General features: G+C 42.9%; 1 protein-coding gene across 3 annotated transcripts in view; it reads left to right on the forward strand.

Annotated features, from left to right (window-relative positions):
* The window catches only part of FAM172A (family with sequence similarity 172 member A), a 383,440-nt gene that overhangs the window by 240,889 nt on the left and 119,701 nt on the right, over window positions 1–22,850 (forward strand). Inside the window, exons 9-10 of one of the 3 annotated variants that reach the window (XM_015427716.1) lie at window positions 17,629–17,745; window positions 18,233–18,517. In XM_015427716.1, coding sequence (XP_015283202.1) covers window positions 17,629–17,745; window positions 18,233–18,472 — 357 coding nt within the window. In that variant the 3' untranslated portion in view covers window positions 18,473–18,517. Of the gene's footprint in view, window positions 1–17,628; window positions 17,746–18,232; window positions 18,519–22,850 lie in introns of those variants that run through there. The other 2 variants (XM_015427719.1, XM_015427717.1) reach the window with 2 other exon arrangements.

Genomic DNA, 22,850 nt, shown 5'->3' on the forward strand with positions numbered 1-22,850 from the left:
CTCCTGGCAACCTGCAGGGGATGGGAGGGACTTATCAGGAGCAGGAGGGAGGCCCAGGTGACGGCGCTGGCAACGTGACGTCACATCCGGTGTGCACTGGAAGCGATCTCATCTGTTTCTTCTCTGGAAGAAAGTTTCTCAATACTTAGACCTTATTATGGAAGAACAGCATCAATTGGCTAAGTTATTGTAATGAGAAGAAAAAAAAGTTATTGTAATGAGAGGCTTGCAAATGCAGCAAAACCCAAATTGAGTTGGCTAAACATGTTGTGGATTGCTCCGCATATAGTCTTGCCACCTCCATCTCTCTCAGGAGGTGTTCTTGGCTACATTCCACTGCCATTCCTAATGAGACTTATTCGGGGATAAGGATTTGCCTTTTGAAGGCACAAACATCTTGTAAAACAGACGGCTTTAGAGCACACAAGGAAAAATAATCTCACCACCAAGACCCTCTGGGTTATCCCTCCCCGGCAGCCTTTCCAAAGGCCTGGGTGCTATTACAGGCCACAACAGCTGTTCTACAGAGGTAGGGGTTGCAAACTTCAGCCCTCCCGGCACTCAATACTCCTAGCCTCTAAAACAGCAGAGAAGGAGGTTTCACTCCAAGAGGGGCTCAATTGCCCAACTCTATCCAAGCCTCAAAGCAATCTTTTTGACAGCCACACACCCTTCTCTGCTCACCCAGGTAGACCCCAAACAGTTCTCCAGTGGGAGGATGTAAGTACAAACCACTGGATCATGTCTACTATTTCAAAACATTACACTCTTGAGTTCAGTTCTCTTCCAGGAAATTGTTCCCCTCCCCCCAAAACCATCCCTCAGCTTCTGATGAAGGCTTTCTCACCTCAGCTTCTGATGGAGATACACACTACTAACTAAAAAAGCCATTGAATGAGTGCCTATCATGGAACATTCTCTTGGCTTCTATTCCAGATATTTCTGAAAAGGAAAAAAGGGATGGGGATGAGGCCTATCTTCGATCTCAGGAATCTAAATATGATTCTTCTAATTAAAAAAAATCAAAATGATGTCTCTGTTGGGTGTACTTCTATTGCACTGAATTGTCTGGTTCATGACTGTAGATCTAGCAAATGCATATTTCCACATTTTTATAGCTCAAGGGTTCAGAAACTACCTCTTTCTCCTAATGTGGTCTTGATTTTTCCCCAATACACAGTTCTGCCCTTCAGTCTTGCTATGGCCCCAGGGTTTTTACAAATATCATGGCCATGGTTGTAGCTCATCTAACAAGATTGGGGTGTAACATTTCCCCCTGTCTTGTACTAGTTCATAGTAGCCAGTTTGCAAGATACACTGCTACCACATATCCAGCTAATTCTTCTTACTCTCAAAGACCTTCAGCTCCAGATCAACTATGACAAATCCCATCTAGAACCTGCACAGGGAATCTGCTTTATAGATATAGACTCCACCATAGCTAAAGTCTTTCCCCCTCAGGAAAGGATTGCTTCCATTTGCTCTCTGATCCATTGGTTTCAACATGTCAGTTTGTAACCAGCATTACTGATTTAAAGGATGCTAGGTCTCATAGCTTCAACCACTGTTGTGATCCTTTACATAAGTTTATGCATGAAACCTCTCCAGCTCTGGTTCATCTGTCAATTCAGTCCCCTTCTGCATTGGGAGTCCAAGAAGTTTAATATGCCCAGACCAGCTATCTGGTCCCTCCTATGGTGGAAAAACAAGAACAACCTTATAAGGCAACTGGTGTGAGTGAGGGAAAGAAGGAGGCTACTTGGGGGGGGGAGCAGACATGTGGGCGCACGCAGTGAGGAGTGTGTGGTCAAAGCTGTCAAGAAATAGAAAGGAAATTGCTAGGGGGCAAGACTATGAGGTTGAGGTAAAGTAGTGGGGGGGAATGGCAGCGAAGGTGAAGAAAGAGGAGGTGTGGTGGGTTTTTTCCCTCCCACCTCCTCCAACCGCAGCTCAGTGAGGACTGGCAGAGCTGAACGGCCAGTGCTGCCACTGCTGCACCAAATGGTGACTGTGAGGGGGGTTGGCGAAAGCAGGTTACACAGAGCAGTGGTTTGCCAATGATGGGATGGGGCTGGCATGGGAAAGAGGAGGAGGAGGGCTGGGACATAGATTGGGAGGCAACTGGGCTGTCTTTTGCGTGCCACTCTGAGGGGAAAGCCTTCCCGGCCTTGGAAGCGAAGGGAAAAAAGGAGGAGTGAAGGGGGAAAGGGGTGCTGCTGTTGCCGCTGCACATCTGAACAGCTGCAGAACTGGGAGGCAGAGTGAATGTCGAAGAGAGTGGGTAATGGCCACCTCCTTTCTCCCTCACACCTGTTCTCAGCCCATGAAGGAAAAGGAGTAATGAGAGGACAAAAAGCACCCCCCTTGGAGGTTTCAGAAACAGCCTTTCTATCAGCCCTTCCCCTCAGTCCTGCCACTTCTGTGGGAAATGCAGGATGAATGAGGAGATCTGGGGGAGCAGGATTCAGACACCCACACCCTCCTGAGCCAGGAACCTGTCATCTGGGTCACCCAGGCCAGTCTCTCAGCCTGGACCACCTCAGAGGGTTGGTGGTGGGGATGGGTTGGTAGAGGGAGAAGTCCAATGTGCCTCTTCAAGATTCTCAGAGGTGCAGGGGGAAGAGAGAGGAAACAGAGCAAGAGACAGATTGTAGCCATGTTTGGCTACTAAGGCTGGGTATATGGGGGGTGCTGATGAAAAACTACCTTATTTATTTGCAAGGAAGATGATTCATATCCTAAAAGTGCTATATATACATTTGTATGGAAATGTAAGATAACCCCCCTCTTTTATTGTATCCCATGGGGAAAAACTAGCCTTGCATATGATTAAATACATTTATTGGGGCTTTTGTAGATTCCCCAGTAAACCAATTGCTTTCACTCCTAGGAATCAATTGGGTTTGCCTGTGTCATTTATAAAGTTTATATCTCCAGTACCTGATATTACATTTTATGGCTCACATGGCCCAGACAGACAAAATGCAAGATCTAGCCCACATAACAAATAAGTTCGACACTTTTGTAGGGATAATATAATCCGTTTGGTATTACCTTCCCCAATGAAAACTTGTAAGTTAGGGAGGCCACTCCAGACATCAGACAGCCAGTGGGAAGTGGTCAGAGTTCATCTAGAGGCCATAGTGGCCTTTCATGTTTTTATCTTAGAAAAATCAGTGTTTGTACAAAGTGAGTCCATTCCTAAAGTGCATGCTTAATAAATTTCCCTCCATTTCTAACCTGCTTCCACAGTGAAATCTGCCCCTAGTTTTGTCTAAGATTATGTCCAAACCTCTCACTGCATGTTCCCTCTGATTTCTCACAAGGAAAACCATTTTTCTAGTAGCCATAGGGTTAGCGAATTGGAAGCCTTGAGGCATGGCCCAGCATTCCTCAAGGTAAATGACACTAGAGTGTCACCCCTCCACCCCTCTATCCAATTCGTATCTAAGGTGATCTCCTTTTTTTAAATTTATTTTTTTATCATTACATTTCTACCCTGCCCTCCCCGCAAGCGGGCCTTCTGTATTAATCAGGATATTTCACTCCCAGAGTTTTTCTGTGACCCAGGGGCATTGGCAAATGCGCACTGCATTAGTTACATGTGAGATTAGAATTGTTTTTCTATCTTAACAGAACAATACACTTTAGAAAGTATCCAAATTGTTTATTTCATTTAATGGCCTCAATAAAGTTTGAAAGATTTTAACACAGTCTGTCTTTCCCCCCCAATTTTATTTTATTTATTGAATAAATAAATAGTCTGTCTCTTGATGAATTGTTTCCTCCATTTGTCTTTGCTACAAGTGGGCACAAGGTTGACTGTCCCTTAAAGATCTAGAGCACAACCAACCAACCTCTACAGCTTTTTGTCATTGACACAGTTTGCAGAACTTGGTCTTCTCTACTTTTGCTAAACACTGTTCCATGGATATTGATGCTACAAAAGAAGCAAAAGTTGGAAGGGCAGTGCTACAGACTTAATTCAGCCAACAGCCCATACCTGCCTTCCTCTTAGCACAGTAAGTCAGCTTGCTATCCTCCCATGTGGGACTGTGCAGTGATCACAATGATGAAAACAGGATTCCGCTTACCTGTAACTGGTGTTCATTGAGTGGTCACCTGTCAGTGACACATCCCTCCTTGCAGCCCCACTGTGAGCTCTATTTCTTGTTCCTTGCTGCTGTAGTGGATGTGGCTAGGTGTCACCCTGGCCTGAACACTCCCTCAGTACATCTAACCCAGTTACAATGCAGCACTACACATTTCTAAACTGGCGGCCTCATTGTACATAGGGTCCTCCACAGCCTTCACACTGCATTAGAGGCACTGGTCTCCAGTTCCACACAGCTGCTGCTCCAATTAGGGGCTGATGTGCTGTGACAAAAGAATAACCACTAGTGGCAGAGCTGGATTTCTAGTGAACTGGGCCTCAGAGTAAGGTATGCTCCTTGCCATTTCAAGGGAGCTTGCGGTTGCTATTACAGCAGCCAGTGCTTCTTCATTTGTATTTTACAATGTGAACTTTTTCCCTTCTGTATAGAGGCCACCTGTTCAAGGTTTCATCATGCAGCCATAGACCAAGCAATTGTGCAAATTTGCAAAACTGCCTTACTTTGCTAGGTGATGTGATAAGGAAGTCACTCTTTTTGTTCAGCCCTGCTTTCTCCTCCTCCTTTATATTCTGCTGTTTCAGAGACCTGTGGTGAGAAATGCTCTCAAATTAGTCAGGATATCCCCATAAAAGAGTGTCAGCAAACTGAGCTGATGCTAGAAGAAGAGATTGGATTTATACCTCCCCCTTCACTACCCGAAGGAGTCTTAGAGTGGCTTACAATCTCCTTTCCCTTCCCACAACAGACACCCTGTGAGGTAGGTGGGGCTGAGAGAGCTCTTTCGAGAACTGCCCATGAGAGAACAGCTCTGAAAGAACTTTTAACTGACCCAGCATCACACCAGCAGCTGCATGTGGAGGAGTGAGGAATCAAACCCAGTTCTCCCAGATTAGAGTCTGCGCTCTTAACCACTACACCGAACTGGCTCTCCTGTGAGGCTGTGCCAGGTCAAAAGTGGCTGCCCCACAGATACTAAGTGCAACAGTACCCTTTTCATCAGTGTTTGTGATGTGACTGGCTGCTTAGTAAAACTGAGACCAAATAGAGATTGTAGCAGTCTTAAATAAAGAGTTGTTTGTAGGTGGCCTTAAGCTCAGAAAATATTCACCAAGCATTTTTTGTTCACTAGCCTGATACCCGTGCTTCGCTACGGTGTTTAAGTTCCATAAATCCAGTTATAATACTGATGATGTGAAGTCTGAAATGTAACATTTGTTGTAGGAATTCTAATGGAGAAGATTGTAGTGAAAAAAATGAAGACATACATAAATTTCTCTACTGAAGGACCTCTCTGTAGACCACATTGGTGGTTCTGCCCTCAAGTGCTAGGATCACCAGGCTGCTTGGTGAACTCACTCTGGAGCAGGCCACATAGAACTGTCCATTTAAGAAGCAGTTGTCTGTTACGTCAACTCCTGCCACCTTCCACGAAAGTGATGGCCTTTCTACTTGTGTTCCTGGATTGTTTTGCTCATATGGAGACCAATGCTCCCTCTAAGCTGTGGAGTCTCATGAGCAAAAATTCTACTTTGTGAGCTACTGGCATTAAAGTTCTGAGCGAGCGATTTACCTGCTGTATTAATTAGTTTTCTCTGGAGCCATCCTTCCTGAGCTAAGACAAAAATGTGTGAATCAGAGGCTAAAATATCTGTGAGCTGGCTCTTACAAACTCAGCTTAGAGGGAACACTGATGGAGACTGTGTTGTTCTGAGCATCTCAGGGTGATTTCACTGGTACTTGGCCTGTGCAGCTCAGTGCCCCGCAGGAGTGCTATGTGCAAATGTCTTTTTCACATTCCTAAGTTTCCTCCTCCTTGTAGAGTTGGTATATCTGACTCAATGTTTGCCAGGAGCTTTCTTGGGGGCAGTAAGAAGTGAGAGGTTGAGGGGGAGTTGGTGTGAGGGAGTGGTGATGCATCAAAAATGGCTCCTAGAAAGGTCCTTTACTCTCTCCCCATGAACATTCATTAACTCAATTGCCATGCTGGCTTTTTTGAAAAATATCTATTCAAGAGTCTTGAATCGCTGATTTCTGTAACTGTCCTCAACTGTCTGCAGTGTCTTCTAACTGTGTTTAGATCCACAGCTGAACAATCAGAAGGAGGTGGGTGCAGACAGGCAGCTTTTACCTCAGAACTCTGAACTACACAGTTGACCAATGAGGGGGGGGGCAAGGAGGCAGCAGCCTGCCAGGCACATGGAAAACAATTGGGGGAACACATTTTGCCCCTTTTTTACCCCCTTAGGGGTCGTGTTTCTCAGCAATCTCTTCGTGGAGGGGCTTGATGTCCTGGTAGGAATGCACTCCCCTTATTTTGGGTTTCTTGGTGCAGAGGTTTGGCCTGGGCACTGAATTGGGGGGAGGGCATACCCTTCCCCCCTTTTTTTTTTTACAAAAGTGCCTCTCATTTATGTTACATTTAAGAAGTGGGACATAACTATTCAAAACACCATCCGAGCAATCAGATATTAAGCAAGTCTATATGAACCAATTTTCTAGAACCCACATTGTGAGAAGTTAAACAACCTAATAAAGGAAACCAGTTTTCTACAAATTTGTGGTATATTTCCATTGTGGGTGGGAGTGTGGCTACACTGGTCCAGCAGCACCACTAAGGTGATCCTGCTGGGTTTGCGTCCCAGATGGATTAAAGTACACTTGTCCTGCTCCTACACCATACAGACACCAACCTGTCTGGTGTTGGGGGGGATTATGTTTAAAGGCATCAGGGAGGCTGTGCCAGCAGCAGGGCTAAGGCAATCCTGCTGCGCAAACCTCCATGGCAGCTGTAAGCATCCCCCCATCCCTCCTACACCTGACAGGCAGCTGCCTGTCCAGTGTAGGAGGGGGGAGAAGTATTAGAAGCCACTGTGGAGGTGGGGCTGGCAGGATCACTAAGGCATTACTGCTGGGGCGGGCTCCCTCATGGCTTTAAGCACCCTGCAACTGCTGCTGCACCTGACAGACACCTGTTAGGTGTAGGAGGTGGGGGGAGTGTGTTGGAAGCCATCAGAGGCTGGGCCAGCAGTATTACTGCACCTCACAGGTGGTTGTTGGCCATTCCTGATTTCTTCAAATGTCATTAGCTCTGTGCAGTCTCCTGTAACTGTTGGGGTTTTTTTTACCTCAAAACACTGAGTTCTGCAGCTGACCAATCAGAGAGTGGGGGGTACAAGGAGGCAGCAGCCTGGCAGCCACATAGGAATCAATGGGGGAGCACATTTTACCCCTTTTGACCCATTTAGGGGTCAAATTGCTAAAAATCCCTTCTTAGTGAGCATCTATACCATGGTAGGAGCGCTCTCCCCAAATTTCGTGTTTCTAGGTCCAGCGGTTTTGGCCTGGGCATTGATTTTATGGTGAGGGGACTTTCTTTTATATATATAGAAGATTAACAGTTTGAATTTTTAAATTTTGCACTTTAATTATATTGGTCTATCTGTATTGCTGTAAGCTACTTTGTGGAGCTCATAAATGGAAAGATGGGATAGGAGTTTTTTTTAAATTGAAAATATTTACTCTATGAGAAGAAACAGATCTCTAAATGTTGTCTGTATGTTTTCTCCCTTAGGATAAATAGTAACTTTGGAAGGTGTTTCGATTGGGAAGACAGCACACAGGGGAAAGGTTAAACACATCTCTCCCCCAGGGCATCTTCCCTGATTTGATTCAGGGCCCTCACAGCTGCTCTGAACTAAAAAAAAGAAAGAAAAGAAAAGAAAAGACAAAACAAAAAAAGGACACCTTGATAGTGGGTCTGTCTAGTTTGGCCCTTAAGCACTACTGGGAAGTTGGTTTACTGGCATTACTGTAGTGAATGATATTCACTGATCACCTTATTTTCTTCATGTCTCTCTGCAATTGAAGAATCATATGAAGAATTCCTTTGAACTCTCATTTTGCACTCTGATGTTTTTATCAACTTTTTTATTGCCAATGAGCAGAGAAATGGGAAGCCCTTAGTCTCTTGGAGGCCAATTGTCTGTCTACCAGGACTGACAATTTATGACTATAAACCAATAGATTTCAGAAATGTATCAGCATTTGCCAATTCCCAGCCTCTTTTTTTATCCCTCTTCAGGGATCCTTTTAATGGCAAAGTACTTCAGGGAGTTACATTCTGTCTTCGAAAGTGAAGCACAAGAGAGATTCTGCAACCTTTGGAGAACAAAGCTTCTGTGTATTACTGTTTCACCTTTGAAAATGCTTCCTTCAGCCTTTGATGGAGGAAATCACTAAAGTTCTTTGAATAAGCCCAGTGTCAGGTTTACCTGACTGTGAGCTTGGTTTCTTTCCTTTGGAAATTAAAATTTTAAAAATCCCCCAGAGGACCAGCAAATACCAGGGAAGCCTTGATAGCCAATGAATCATCATTTACCAGCCTGATTGGCTGACCCTCACTTTTGCCTCCTTTATATAAACGTTCTGCTTCCTTTCTTCACTTTTCTTCGAGCAACAAGCTCTCTTTGCTCCTCTGCCCTTCTTCTCCTTTGCTTAACCTCTTCTTACTGCTTTTACTGATAATAACAATATTATCCAATACAAAACCCAACCAGGTCAGCTAAAAGACTAAAAGCAAATTAAGATCATTACCTCTTTCCCCTCTTCACTGTAGCCCACCACCTTGCATGGCTTCCACATGACTCCCACAACCCCAGCAAATAAATTTTCCCAGGGTCTGAAATGACTGCTGGGGGGAGGGAAAGCAGGAAAAATCCATGACTACCTGTGCCTTCTGCTTGTACACTGCTTGTACACCGCCTTGGGGACTTGTCATGGAGAAGTAGTATACAAGTATTGTAAATAAATAGTTTTATGTAAAAATCCTCCTTCTGATTAAGTACTCCTTCACAACATCATGCATTTTGCAGCTTGTGAATAATGGAGATGTTCAAGCAGTACATATGTTTAAAGTCTATGTATCTTTACTGTGTGAGTTCGGATTTTACAGTGAAATTATCAAAAACAAAAACACCAGGCATACATCTCCTCGTCAATGTTTTTTATAATACCCAAATCCTATTAGTCAAAGGAGCTTCTATATTCTCATCAGTGTCCCAGAATCATTCATTGCAGATGCCTAAAGGTGGATGTAGGAATTGCTCAAACTTGTACTATATTTTTCAGTGTATGAATATTGTTTAGATGGCAGTAACCATCTATATACTATTTCCCAAACTCTCTTCTCCATGCAGATACTTATTTATGCCAACAGAGGGCTCACTCACCCCCAACAGCTTTTTCTACAGACTCAGGGGACTTCCTTGGTCTGCAGAAAAATCCAAAAGGGGGGGGGGCCCGCAGGGATGGTTAAATCCCCCCCAATACCTTTTGAAATGGCCTCTGCAGGGATCCAGTTTAGGTACCAACAGTGAGAGATCAGAATATTTGGGGGGGGGGCTTCTAACTGGCTTTGTCAGTAAAAGGCAGGGGGAGGGGGAAGGGCCCTTTCCAGCCTATTTTGGCCTTTGAGGGAGGGAGCATTGGGGCCAGGCCTGACAAGGGTTGTCAGTGTCAGGCTGGGGAATTCCTAAAGGTTTTGTGGTGGACTCTAAGGAGGACTGGGTTTGGGGAAGGGAGAGACCTCAGGTGGGTATAATGCCACAGAGTCCACCCTCCAAAACAGCCGTTTTCTCCAGGGAGACAGATCTCGGCTATTTAGAGTTCAGTTGTAATTCTGGGGGGTCTCTAGGTCCCACCTGAAAGCAGGGCCGGCCCGAGGCTGTCCTGCGCTCTAGGTGAGCGCAGATGCCAACCTCCCGGCGGGGCCTGGAGACCATCCCGGCGAAGTCGGTGGGCGCTCCCCGCTGCAGCCGCCCCTTGATCTGGCCCAGCCGCTCGGCCAGGAAGCCCGGTGAGTCTGGGCTGACTGGACTGAGCCACAAGGAGCGGCAAGGAGACCGGCGGCAAGTCCTCTGGCATGCTTAGCCTTCTCGGCACCACCTGCGTCATCTTGGGCGGCGGGCACATGGGAGGGAAGGCCCGCGCACCGGACCTCTAGGGCAACTGGGATTGGAGGGGGGGAGGCGTCAAGGGATGGGTCCGTTTCAGTCTCTTTCGTTGCCTGCGAAGCCTCCGAGGGGACCCAGGAAGAGCAGGGAGGGAGGCCGGGAGCAAGGGAGGGAGGGGAGGGAGAGGGGAAAGTGTCCATGTGCACTTGGGGGGTTGTTATGACTAGCGGGGCTTTTGCTGTTGTCTGGCGCCGACTCATCTTACCTTGCCTCACTGGAAGCATCAGGTCCGCCGTTTCCTCCTCTTCTCAGCGCAGGTGCAGCATCGGCCACCTGAGGCTCCAGTGTGACCCAGGGAGAGGCGGCCCCACCACCTCCGCTCCCTCGCTTGCTCCTCCGCCGGCCAGCTACAGCGCCACACCCTGCCGCCGTGCGTCCTTCTCCTGCAGCCGGCAGAGCCGGCGCTCCTCCCAGCTGCTGCTGGTGGTGTTGCTGCGGGCTGCGGCACCTGGCTGAATGGAGGGCGGTCCTGCAGGCTGCGCGGCACCACTGCCTCCCTTGCTGGCCTGGCGCGCTGGCGGCCGCCCCTACCTCTCCTCCCGCGCCCTAACAGCCGGCTTGCGCTCTAGGCAAAGGCCTAGTTCACCTAGCGGGCGAGCCGGCCGTGCCTGAAAGTTGGCAACCTTAGGCCTGGTAGCTGTCTAGGGTTGCCAGGTCCCCCCTGGCCATCGGCAGGGGATGGGTGGGGGGTTTATTTATTTATTTATTGAGATTTTTACCCCACCCTCCCCGCGGAGCAGGCTCAGGGTGGCTTACAAGGGACAAAGCCCATATAAAACAGATAAAAACATTAATGACAGTTGTACTCAATTTAAAAACAAGATGGTCTCCGGATACGTGCCAGATGGTAAACAGACAGTTCTCCAGGGATGATGTTAACCTATAGCATATCCTAACCAGGAATTCCAGTGGTATCAATCACGCAGAAATTGTGGTGGATCTTCCCGGGCCATCCTTAACCCCGAGGTTGCCAGATACAGGCTGAGAAACTCCTGGAGATTTCAGGGTGGACCCTGGGGAGGACAGGGACCTCAGTGAGGTACAATGCCATAGAGTCCACCCTCCAAAGGATCCATTTTCTCCATGGGAAGTTATCTCTGTAGTCTGGAGATAAGCAGTAATTCCAGGGGATCCCCAGGTCCCATCTGGAGGCTAGCATCCCTAGGCAGCACTCTTTGGGTGACTTGATACCAGTTGATTTGCATGACTCAAGTAGGTCCAGCTGCTTGCTACTGTGTTCATCAGCAGCCACCCTATGAAAGCTAGTGTGATGTAACAGAGGTTCAGATTCCCCATCTTGTGGTGGAAGCTGACTGGGTGATGTTGGACCAGTCACACACTTTCAGCCTAACCAACCTCACAAGGTTGTTGTGCAGATTAAAAGGAGGAGAGAGTAATGTAAGCTGCTTTGGTCTCCACTGTGGAGAAAGTCTGTAATTTACCTAGATAGAGGCTGTGGGGGAGGGGATGTGGAGACAGAAAGCTGAAGACAGAGAGGCAGATAAGGGTAGGTTGGCTGTTGGGTAGGAAGAAAATAGAGTTGCTAACTCCAGGTTGGGAAATTCCTGGACATTTGAGGGTTGAAGCCTGGGAAGTGTGGGATTTCACACCATGGGAAGGCAGAAGGAGAAAATAATACTGTCTGCCTGTCTAACAAAGTTTGAGTCCAGTGGCACCTTTAAGACCAACAAAGTTTTAATCAAGGTATGAGCTTGAAACCCCATGAAACAACACTGACTTGATAGGCTAAGAAAGACAGACAAAGACAAACACACAGAGAGACACGGAGAGAGAGACACAGAGAGAGAGACAGACAGACACACACACAAGGGACAGACAGACCGACACACACAGAGGGGCAGAGAGGCAGAGGGGCAGAGAGGCCGAGACACACAGAGAGAAGTTATACTGAATCAGCAAGAGACACAAGAGATTGTGGCTCTTACAGTTATGGTGCTGTGCATGAGCTCTGCCAGGTTATACTTAATCAGAGTAATAAACCCATAGACAGTGGCTAGAATGCTGAAATGAAATGGGCATAGTTCTTTAATAAATAGTATGTCATGCTAAAATTAGTGTAAATTTAAAAACGTAATATATTTCTGTACCACCTTCCTGCTTGAGACAGTTTAAGAAAATGCTAAACTAAAAATGTTTCAAAAATAAAAATATCACAATAAACAAATTAAATTATAAAATATAATCAAATAACCAAAATGCATCAGCATATCATAAATAAATACCAGCTGAAACACCACTTAAAAGCAACAGAATTTAACCCTACCCAGCACAGGGGAGCTATAATTAAAAATCCAAGAACTGCATCAGCAGGGGAATAAATACCAGATAAATAATAGCAGCAACAGATTTAATCCAGCCAACTATATAGAAACAGCAAGTAATTCATAATCAGAGGGAAGGCAGAATGGTATAGCCTGATCTCATCAGGTCTCAGAAGCTAAGCAAGGTTGATACGTGGAAGGGAGTGTTAGCAGTCAGACCCCTCCTGCAGATGGGCAGTTGACACCCAGAGAGAAAATAAATGCCCTTCATATATAATCACTCCAAATATTATAAGTATAACACACGGCCTGGCCCAGAAATGACCCCAAAAGGGATGCCAGGAAGAACAACTTGGGAAAGTATTTGGAAGTGAATAAAGAGGCTGACTTGCAAACAACCCTCTCTCACCCTAAAGTAATGTATAATTTATAACAATGGGTTCCTCAAGAAAACAGCATCTCACCTCAAATCAACCTCTTTCATCCTGGATCCTGCTTCCTCCTGCTGGCACCTTTACCCTTATCAGCATATCTATAACACCTAGATGTTTATTCCATCCTGTAATTCAGGGGGTTATCAATGAATATTATCACCTATATCCTAGCCATTTGCTTCACTTATTTCTTTGATCTCCCTCTGGTAGAGCCATCAAGTCTCTAGAAAAATTCCGATAAACACATCCAACTATTGTTTGGGGGGCAAACCTGTCAAAGTGCCTCAGGATACATTTTTCCTATAAATACAAGCACTCATCTTCATTGTGTATGTGTTTCGGCATCACCTTCACACCCCCACTTGTGCGTGGGCCAACAAAGCAGTAGTTTATCCTATCTGTCTGTGTGGAATCTTCAAGATTGGCAAATATCACCCTTAAAACTCCCTTGCTTTTCCCCACTCATCCCAGGTTTTCATCTTGGCTAGCTTGCATGATTCTAGTGTGTTTTGTATGTTTGTTTGGCCTTTTATTATTTTTCAATAAAGACACTTCCAGTTGAATATCCACCTGGTTTATTTTGAGAGTTCTCTAAGGGAAGGATCCCCATAAACGTTGGTGGTGATCCCGAGTTACGCCCCTCTCGCTTGTCTCCTTAAGTTAATTCCCAACTAAATTTTGGAGACTAACCATTTTGGGTAACAGGAGACCACCAAGGAAGACTCTGGTGGCAGTCACACACGTGACCTAATGTGGGGGGGGGGAGTGAGGCTATTTCCTCCGGAGGAATTTGACCCGCAGTTGCGTGAACACACAGTCCTTTGAAGCTGTGGGGACAGCTCGCCACTGCATGATCAGACGCAACCCCGGGTGAGTCTGGGTTTTTCTTTTGCCATTTGTTCCCAATGTGCTTAAATGGGGAATCGATGAATTGCATCTCAGCACTGAGGGCTCCCTATAGAGTGTGTGATGATGCACATACTGAGAAGGGGGGGAAATGGCACGGAGTCGGGATGGCCTGTTCAGACCATCCCGATGCCATGAGAGCGCACTGGAGCAATCAGACAGGGGAAAGTCCGTCCGTGGCCCGTAGCAACCTGTTTGCTACTAGACTTTCCTTGGTGTCTTTTTACTCCACTTCTGTGGCGGAGCAAAACAGGTTGCTGATGGGTGCGGGGCGCTTCCCAGATGTTCATGTCTGATCGTGCCCTTTAAATCCATCTGGCATTTGTGCCTATGGTGCGGCTACTTGTGTGTGTGATCGCGACCTCTGCAGAGGAAGGCAATGGCACACTACCTCTGCCTCTCACTTGCCTTGAAAGCCCCTTAACTGGGGTCACCATAAATTGGCTGTGACTCGATGGCACTTTACACACACACAGTTCATAATCCCAACATGAAAACATCAAGGGGATAAGTACAGTATTAAGTAGATTTTTAAAAACCTGCTTAATTTAGCTTGCTTAAATAAAAACATCTTAAACTGAGTGCTGAAAAGCAGACAACCTTGATGCCAGACAGAGGGATGGGAAAAGGCAACCTGCCACAACTGAAGACATCCTGTCCCTTGTGGCCCAGGAAACAGGCTGATTGGGACAGGCAGTGGCTATCCTATGAAGACAGAGTATGAAGAAGGGTGAGGGAAAGGACAGGTTTTGATGTACTCCTGATATTCAAACTTTAAAAATATAATTATGTCCTGAATTTTGTTACCAGACTTTATTCTGTTTTAAAGTTCAGTAAAATTATATTACAAACAAACACACCCAAACTAAAAGAATGCTGTACAGGCTAATTAAACCCAAAGTCTCCCGTTGTTTGGAGAACTACAAACAAAATGACCTCTCATCACACACGGTTTTCACATACAGTTCCATGCCACAGTCAATTGAAGGTGTTAGTTTCTTCAAGAAAAAAAACTTGCATACATTTAAGTATGTCTTTTCTCACCTACTGCTTCTTGTAGGTATAGGATACAATATAATCAACAATATTGTTGAATGCTATAACAGCTTAGCCAACTCAGAATCCATGTTAGTTCACTGTGCCAATAGAGGCTGTGATCACGATAATATTTTAATAGCACAACTGAGTCCAAGACATATCTGGTGGTCAGGGAAATTATAAGATGCTTATTTTTAGATTTGCATGTTTCTTCCTGATTCCCAAGTGGCTCACAATGTTCAGAAAAGACAATAATTCAGTTACAAGACTTTACATTTAAAAAAATTGGGAGAGAACAGAAATGGGCCCATGAGGAGAGTGGGTGGAAGAGAGAAACAGATTAGATATTAGCCCACCATCATGCTCTCATGAATTGCCCACAGATGGCTCTCTGATTCCAGCTGCAGAACCATACTATTCCAAGAGTCTGCTATCTTTTCTGAAACCCAGAAATGCCTTTTCATTTTCAGTAACTCCTCTTACTTGCTCAGCCTTTTACTTGCTCAGCTCATTGCTGAACTTGTCCTCTTCTTCTACAGAGTTTACAGCTACTGGTGTTTATTAATCTTAGGGTTGGATCCAGGCCGGATGGGTAATTTCCACCAATTTCGGCTTCGCACTGCAGACCCCCTCATGTTATTCCTCAGAGTTCCTACCCCTCCAGAACAGCATCTTACATAGATCAGTGGGCTGCAGTGGGAATGGGGAGAAAGTTCCATTCTGCCATTTGAAAATTTAGTCTGGATACATCCTTTAATCTTATATTTTCCTTAACATTTCAGTGAAGGCTGGAGAGTCACTTTATAGCTATTAGTGCCCAGGCAAATATGGATTTCCAGTGTAGAACGGAAGGAGATTAAAAATGGGTATAGGAGCATTGTTTAGTGGCCATATAATAAGGTTGTGGTTGTGTTTGCCTAAGATGCAGTGTGCTTTTAAGCCTTTTTCTGATGTCATGAGAGAAATGTACTTAAGGTAGATTTAAGATGACTAGAGATTATTGAGTATTTGCAAATCTTGGGCTATGTTGTTTGTCAACTTTGTATCATTCATTATTTGACTACTATACTTGTTCTATGGGTTTCCCCCAAAAAACATATCTAGATTGAACAAATCTCTGTTTTCCACGTAAATGTCACCTATTTTATTCCATATGACTCCCCACTCTTTCACAAAAAGCCATATCTTTCTTCAGTATGTGGTGCACTGCTTGTGCTGATTTTGCATAGTTAAAAATAAACTTCAGCACAGCCCTGTTAGGCCTAAAAACTGTTTTAATACACTTCGGTTCTTTAGGTGAAGTGTATGAAAAACTGTCTGCACTTTTTCTTTTTGCTACACTAATTCACAAACACTGCGTCCTCTGTTTTCTTTGTTAAAAGAAAGAAATGAATAGTAACAAACTTATGGACAAGTTCTGCTGCCAAGTGTTTCGTCAAAAAGCCAGTTCTCCCTACAGAAAAATGTTATAATGGAAACATTTAAGGGTCTTTAGGTTGTTGAGTATGTAGGATTCCCTTTTCTCTAGACTGAAAACTGCTTACAATCTGCTGATGTTTAAGTCATAGTGGCAGTCCATTGTGAATCCTTTTGGCATTGTCTCCAATGGGAGCTTCCTCAAACCATTGGGTTGGTCAGTGTCAGAAAGAATTTGATTAGAAGGCCTCTGGCCTGATATGGAAAGGTAGTTTATATTAGTGACAGATTTACTGATCTGGTTCTTTTTTTCTGTGCTGGCTAATGTATTCTGTCATCTGGTACTCTACTATATCAACACTAAGCATCTAGTAATCCAATACAAGTGTTACCCAGTGTCAGAACATGACCCACATGTTCTCATCCAGAGAGGAAGCAGAACCTACAGATTCTGCTTCAAAAACCAGGTAATTGCCACAAATATATAGCCACATATATTGATTGTGTAAACTCACCCTTTGTATATAATCACAAGGATTCTCGTTTAGATAAATGGGCCACTGCTCTGATGTGACATGAAAATACCTATGTTTACTTAGCATTATAGTGATGGTGTTTGTGTTCTGTTTAGCTACAGTGTTAAATTGATTTTAAAGGTCTTAAGTGTAGTCATACACAACAAAATATAGTGATTTGGAAATGCTGAGTTAGCCTTCACAGCACATCCAGTGATCATTAAGTAGTATTCATTGAAAAAGTGCAAAGCAAGGGTGTTTTGTACCATTTTCCGAAAGGTATATGTTGTAAATATTCTTGCTTTTAATGTTTATTATTCATTATTTCAACATTCAACAAGGTTTTAATTCTTTTACTCTTTGTCTCACTAAAACTGTATTTATTTGTTGCCTACCCTTATTGCTTGATTGGTGATTTGTTTTTGTAATTTCATTAGTTTGATGTTCCTAAATCTTAAATTCAAGAAACAAATTGTAAATTGGACACACAAAAAATACTAGCCACATTTGATAATAGTGATTATATGGATGTAAAAAAATAAAGGATTCTAGAGCGAAAGTGCAGTGTGGTTATTATATTCCATGTAAAGAGGGAACAAATGTTGCCAGAGTAGACAAGGTAAAATTACTGTAGGGTTCCTGATATGCAAGCTACTGAAAGTTAATAGATTATAGACATGAGGTACCTTATAATTAGCCATGGGGGCCAGTTTCACCTGAAGCACAGAAATAAGAATTTTTGAAAATCTTTTAAAAGATGTCTCCAGGGAATATTCAATTTTCCCACAATCACTTTAAATCCTTGAACTGTCAAGCCCCATGAAAAATGAAAAAAGACTGAGCAGTTCAGTGAGTTCAGAGTTAGGAATGTTTGCATGTTAAAAAGTTTTTTGGATTTGTATTTTCCTCAGATGATTCAACGAGAGGCAGAAGTAAAAAACAAAGTTACGGCTGTGGCATTAACAGATTCTGTTCACAATGTGTGGCATCAGGAAGCTGGAAAAACTATTCGGGAGTGGATGCGTGAGGTGAGACTACATTTTGGGGGTCAAAATGTCTGCAAGTTCATGAATCTCATTTCCCCTATGTTTTACAGTGCAGTCCTATGTGGAATTACACCCTTCTAAGGCCATTGACTTCAATGGGCAAAAAAGGATGTAACTGTTTAGGACTATATTGTTATGCTGCTTTTTGTCACACTATTTATTTGTTTGTGTGTTAGAGGCAGTTTTAAAATTAAGTATATGGTCTAAATGTAATGATTGCCATTTAATTATGCAACAGGTGTATTGGTGTAGACTTCTGAATAAGAAAAATAGCTTGATACTTTTAGTGGAGTTACTTCACAGCTCCTTGGTCCCTACTTTGATTCAGCCACTTAGTGCTCTGTCACTAAAGGAAAGACATGTATGTTCTTTATGCCTCCTTGTACAGAGGTACAATTTTACTGTAAATAAATGCATAGTCATGAGGTACCTCTTGATGAACCAGGACTACCTGTGTTTTTACTTTCAGCTTGAATGGCATCAACCATCCTGCAATACCAGATGTCATTGTTTTGCAAAAGAAGAGATTGAGCTCAATTATCCTCTTCCTCTATCCTCCCAGCTGCTAGCACTGAGCATTTTTTATAGCAAACATTTTTTTGCTGCAGATACCTGGACACAACCTGTTGTGTTACAAAAGGATCATCAGATTAGAGCTTTCATTAAAAAGCTGAAAGAATGGAGTGGTTTAGATTCCCAGAACTGGTAATAGGTCCCAGGTTTAATATGGGACAAAGACTACTATAAAAGAACCATAATTCTTCCTCCATGTGCCTAATAGGACTTGTAATTTCTTTTAGCACCTACTTCATAAATAAAAGCCAGTCTGGGAACTTTGTGCATCTCAATTAAACACCAGCAAGTCCTTGGGTACATAAAGTAGATTGTACTCAGTGTAAACTTTTTGAAGTGTCCATTTTGACTTTTAATTATGGCAATGCTGACATGAAAACTAACAATTCATAAGGTGAGGAATAGTATTTTTCCAGTAAAATAAAAGCACAGTTTTCTAGTTTAATTTTTTTGTCCTCTATTTTGGAATTTGGAAATAATAGTAGTATGTTCACAATGTCTAGTGATTATTCCAATACTGTCAACAGGATAACACTTTCCTGTGGATTGTTATATTGGCAGACCTACTATTTTTGACTTAACCTTGTAATATTATAGGCCATGTCTAATGGTAATAGAGAATCACCTTGGATTATAGATTGCCAGTTCTAACCTAAAATATATATAAAATAGTAACCTTAAGCACTTTATCAGATCAGAGTTTCTTTAAGAGAAATCAAAACATAAAATACATGTCACTATGAAAAAAATTAAGCCCTTATTTTGAATCCGATAACTAATTGTTCTTCAAAAATGTTGGAACATGACAAGTTCATTATCTTTGATTTCATTCTCAGAAAGTAGATCTTAAAGAATAAGAATAATGGCAAGAGAATTAAAATGTGGATGGGATGTTAAAAAACCTCATCTAAGCAGTATTTTTACACTATGTGAATTTTAGGTGATTGTTATTAAGACAGCATCATGTCACCTGGGTAGATTTTTACTTCATTGGGCTTAGGTCTAGTGGTAGAATGAATAATAATTAAAATCTTCTCTCGATGGCTTTGTGTGTGTAGTGCTAATTGCTGTCATTGAAAGAATGAATTGTTAAAATAGCAATTTTTCATTGCAACTATCCACCCTGTATCATTGGCTGCCTATTTTTAGTGCCAATAGAAGTCATAATTTTTGAATTTATTAGGCACTGTGATGACTGATAAAACAAATCTTCTCTTTTCATATCTTTACCCTGCATTTGAGAATACTTAGTTCTTACAGGCAAGTGGCACATTGTATATAAAACTAGTTAATTGTGTGCAAATCTTCTGTATTATCTCAAATTCTCTGATGTAATGCTCCATCAGTAGTAATATTAATTTTACCTATATCAAATGAACATAATACTTCATAAAAATTCTACTGGCTTTTGTAATTCAGTACCATGTTACAATTCCACATTCAGCTGTTAATTAAAATCTAGCATGCAAATTCTAAAACGTGCACCTTAAACCCTTTGTCTGCAATATAGAAATATGACCATCTCAACTACTTTAGTACAATGATAACAAATATACTAGTCAGTAAAATTTAAAATGTTTTCGTGGATTTTTCATACAGTTCAATGGTTTCACTGATCTACAGTTTCTAACAAAAATCAGCCATGCTTTGTGAACTTCACTTTCTAATCTCATACAGCAACCCTTCCTTTATGTTCTTCCTGCTCTCCCTGGTCCCAGAACAGTAGGGTTGCCTTGACAAATCTATTCAAAAGCCATTCCTCTGCTTTTATTGGTGGGGACTGGAGCCTTTGAAATTCTCTCCTCACTGCAACACAGCTGACATCTTCTTCTAGACAGAATGAATTAAGGAACTACAATAAGATACTTGATCTACCAGTCAAGGATCTTTCCACAGTGAGGATGGATTCCATGGTGCACAACTAGGGCAGCAAGCATCTAAAAATACACAATACATGTTTGTTTGCCAGAAGAACAATCAGCCATTTTGAAACAATGATTAATGGGATTTTTAAATGTATTTATTTATGGAGGGGAAGATTAAAAATTGCTCCCCCCATCCGCCCTTAATTTTGGGGAAACAATGAACTGCTTTATTCATATTTTAACAAAAGCAGTGTAGATAATTTTAATCTATGATGGATATTTTAAATGAAATAAGTGCATAACAATTTTAGAACCATTCTTAACATTTTAAAACATAAATTTTGCATTTGTCGGAAAGTAAAACATAACACGATTGGCACTCCTTATCCAAAGAGGAAGGCTGAAACAGATAATGAAAACACAGCACACCTCAACAGAAAGTTCAAGAAAGTGACATTTACCTTTTCTCTTCTCAGCATTAATCTGTAAAATTGCCGTTGTCTACACTAGCAGCTTTAAATCTATTCTTTCACAAGCAATATAAGGAGCCCGCCTTGTGTCTCAGTGAGAAGGTGGACTATGCGTTTTTAATTGAATTATTATATAATTTTAACTATTTTAATTGCTCAAATGTTTTAATGTTTTTATCTGCATCATCTTTTAGACCCTGATCAGTGGAGAGGTGGCCTAAAAGTGTTTTAAACAGAAAATAAGATAAAATAAATAATATAAATGAAGTAGAGAAAAGGAAAAAAATGACATAAAAGGAAAACTGTGCTAACTTTCACGTTGGAGTAGTTTGAAACAAAATCTGGCACACATTTAGTATCCTGTGTATTGTCAAAAAAATAAATCCATCCTCTTTTTCTCTTTTGTTCTTAATTGGGATATTTGTATGGGCTTATCCTGTTCAATAAAATGTTTGTGCATGAGACCACTTGAATTAAATATTTAATTCTGTGCAACAATGGGATTTGCAGCTTGAACTAATGCACTTGTTCTAGTTTCAGTGGCAAAACGCTGATATGTCCATGTAACTAGCTGCTGAGTGACCATGTGGCCCTTCCCTTCACTAGTGAATGATCTTAGGGCATTCTCTGTGGTTTAAATTGGCTCTGAAGCCACAAAGGCTTTGAAGAAGAAGAAGAGGAGGAGGAGAAGGAGATTGGATTTATATCCTGCCCTTCACTTGGAGTCTCAGAGTAGCTTACAGACTCCTTTCCCTCCCCCTCCCCACAACAGACACCCTGTCAGGTAGGTGGGGCTGAGAGAGCTCTGACAGAAACTGCTCTTTTTCAAGAACAGCTGTGCCAGAACTATGGCTTGCCCAACGTCATCCAGCAGCTGCAAGTGGAGGAGTGGGGAATCAAACCCGGCTCTCCCAGATTAGAGTCCATGCACTTAACCACTACACCAAACGGGTCAAAAATACCAGGTGCCATCAGGAGGTCCAGCAGTGGGGCCAGGACACCAGAAGCCCTCCCACTCACTCCCTCACAACCTCCTCTCACTCCCTCAAAGAACACTAACAGGTTAGTGAGACAAGATCTTCCCTTACAGAACCCATGCTGAGTCTGCCTCAGTAGTTTTTGTTCATCAATGAGCCTACTAATTCGTTCCTTAATAACGGTATCCATCAACTTATCCGGTATTGATGTCAGACTGACTGGCCTGTAATTTCCTGGATCTCCTTTGGAACCCTTTTTAAAGATGGGAGTGACATTAGCTACCTTCCAGTTCTCAGGAATGGAGGCAGATTTTAATGAAAGATTACATATTTTTGTCAGGAGATCCACAAGTTCACATTTGAGTTCTTTCAGAACTCTCGGATGTATGCCATCCGGGCCTAGTGATTTATCAGTTTTTAAGTTGTCTATGAATTTTAGGACCTCCTCTCTCATCACCTCAATCTGACTCAGGTCTTTCAACACCCCTCCCGAAATCAGCGGTTCTGGAGTGGGCAAGCACTTCTCATCTTCCACAATGAAGATAGAGGCAAAAAATGCATTCGGCATCTCAGTCATTTCCCTATCATCCTTCAGTACCCCCTTTACCCCTTGGTCATCCAAGGGTCCTACTAGTGTATTTGAAGAAAGTTTTATTGTTGGTCTTTATGTTTTTTGCTATATGCTCCTCATATTCCCTTTTTGCCTGCCTGATGACAGACTAGCATTTTATTTGCCACAGCCTGTGTTTCTTTTTATCAATCTCACTGAGACTAGCTTTCCACCGCTTAAAGGAATCCTTCTTACCTTTTACAGCTTCCATTACTTTGTTTGTTAACCATGCAGGCTTTTTTCTATACCTATTTGTGCCTTTCCTAACCTGTGGTCAGTGTTCCCTCTAAACTGAGTTAATGTGAGCTAACTCACATTTTTTTAGCCTCCGGCTCACCCATTTTTGTCTTAGCTCGGGAAGGATGGCTCCAGAGCAAACAAATTGATGCAGCAGCCAAATCACTTGCTCACAACTTTAATGCCAGTAGCTCACACAGTAGAATTTCTGCTCACAAGATTCCACAGCTTAGAGGGAACATTGCCTGCAGTATATATTTTTTCTGAGCTTCTAGGATTGTAGTTTTAAATAGTCTCCAAGCTTCCCCAATGGTTTTGGCCCTTTCTACTTTTCCTTTCAGTTTCTTCCTCACAT

This window comes from Gekko japonicus, unplaced genomic scaffold, assembly GCF_001447785.1.
Source record: "Gekko japonicus isolate JY-2015 unplaced genomic scaffold, Gekko_japonicus_V1.1 scaffold363, whole genome shotgun sequence".
In the NCBI taxonomy this organism is placed as follows: domain Eukaryota; kingdom Metazoa; phylum Chordata; class Lepidosauria; order Squamata; family Gekkonidae; genus Gekko; species Gekko japonicus.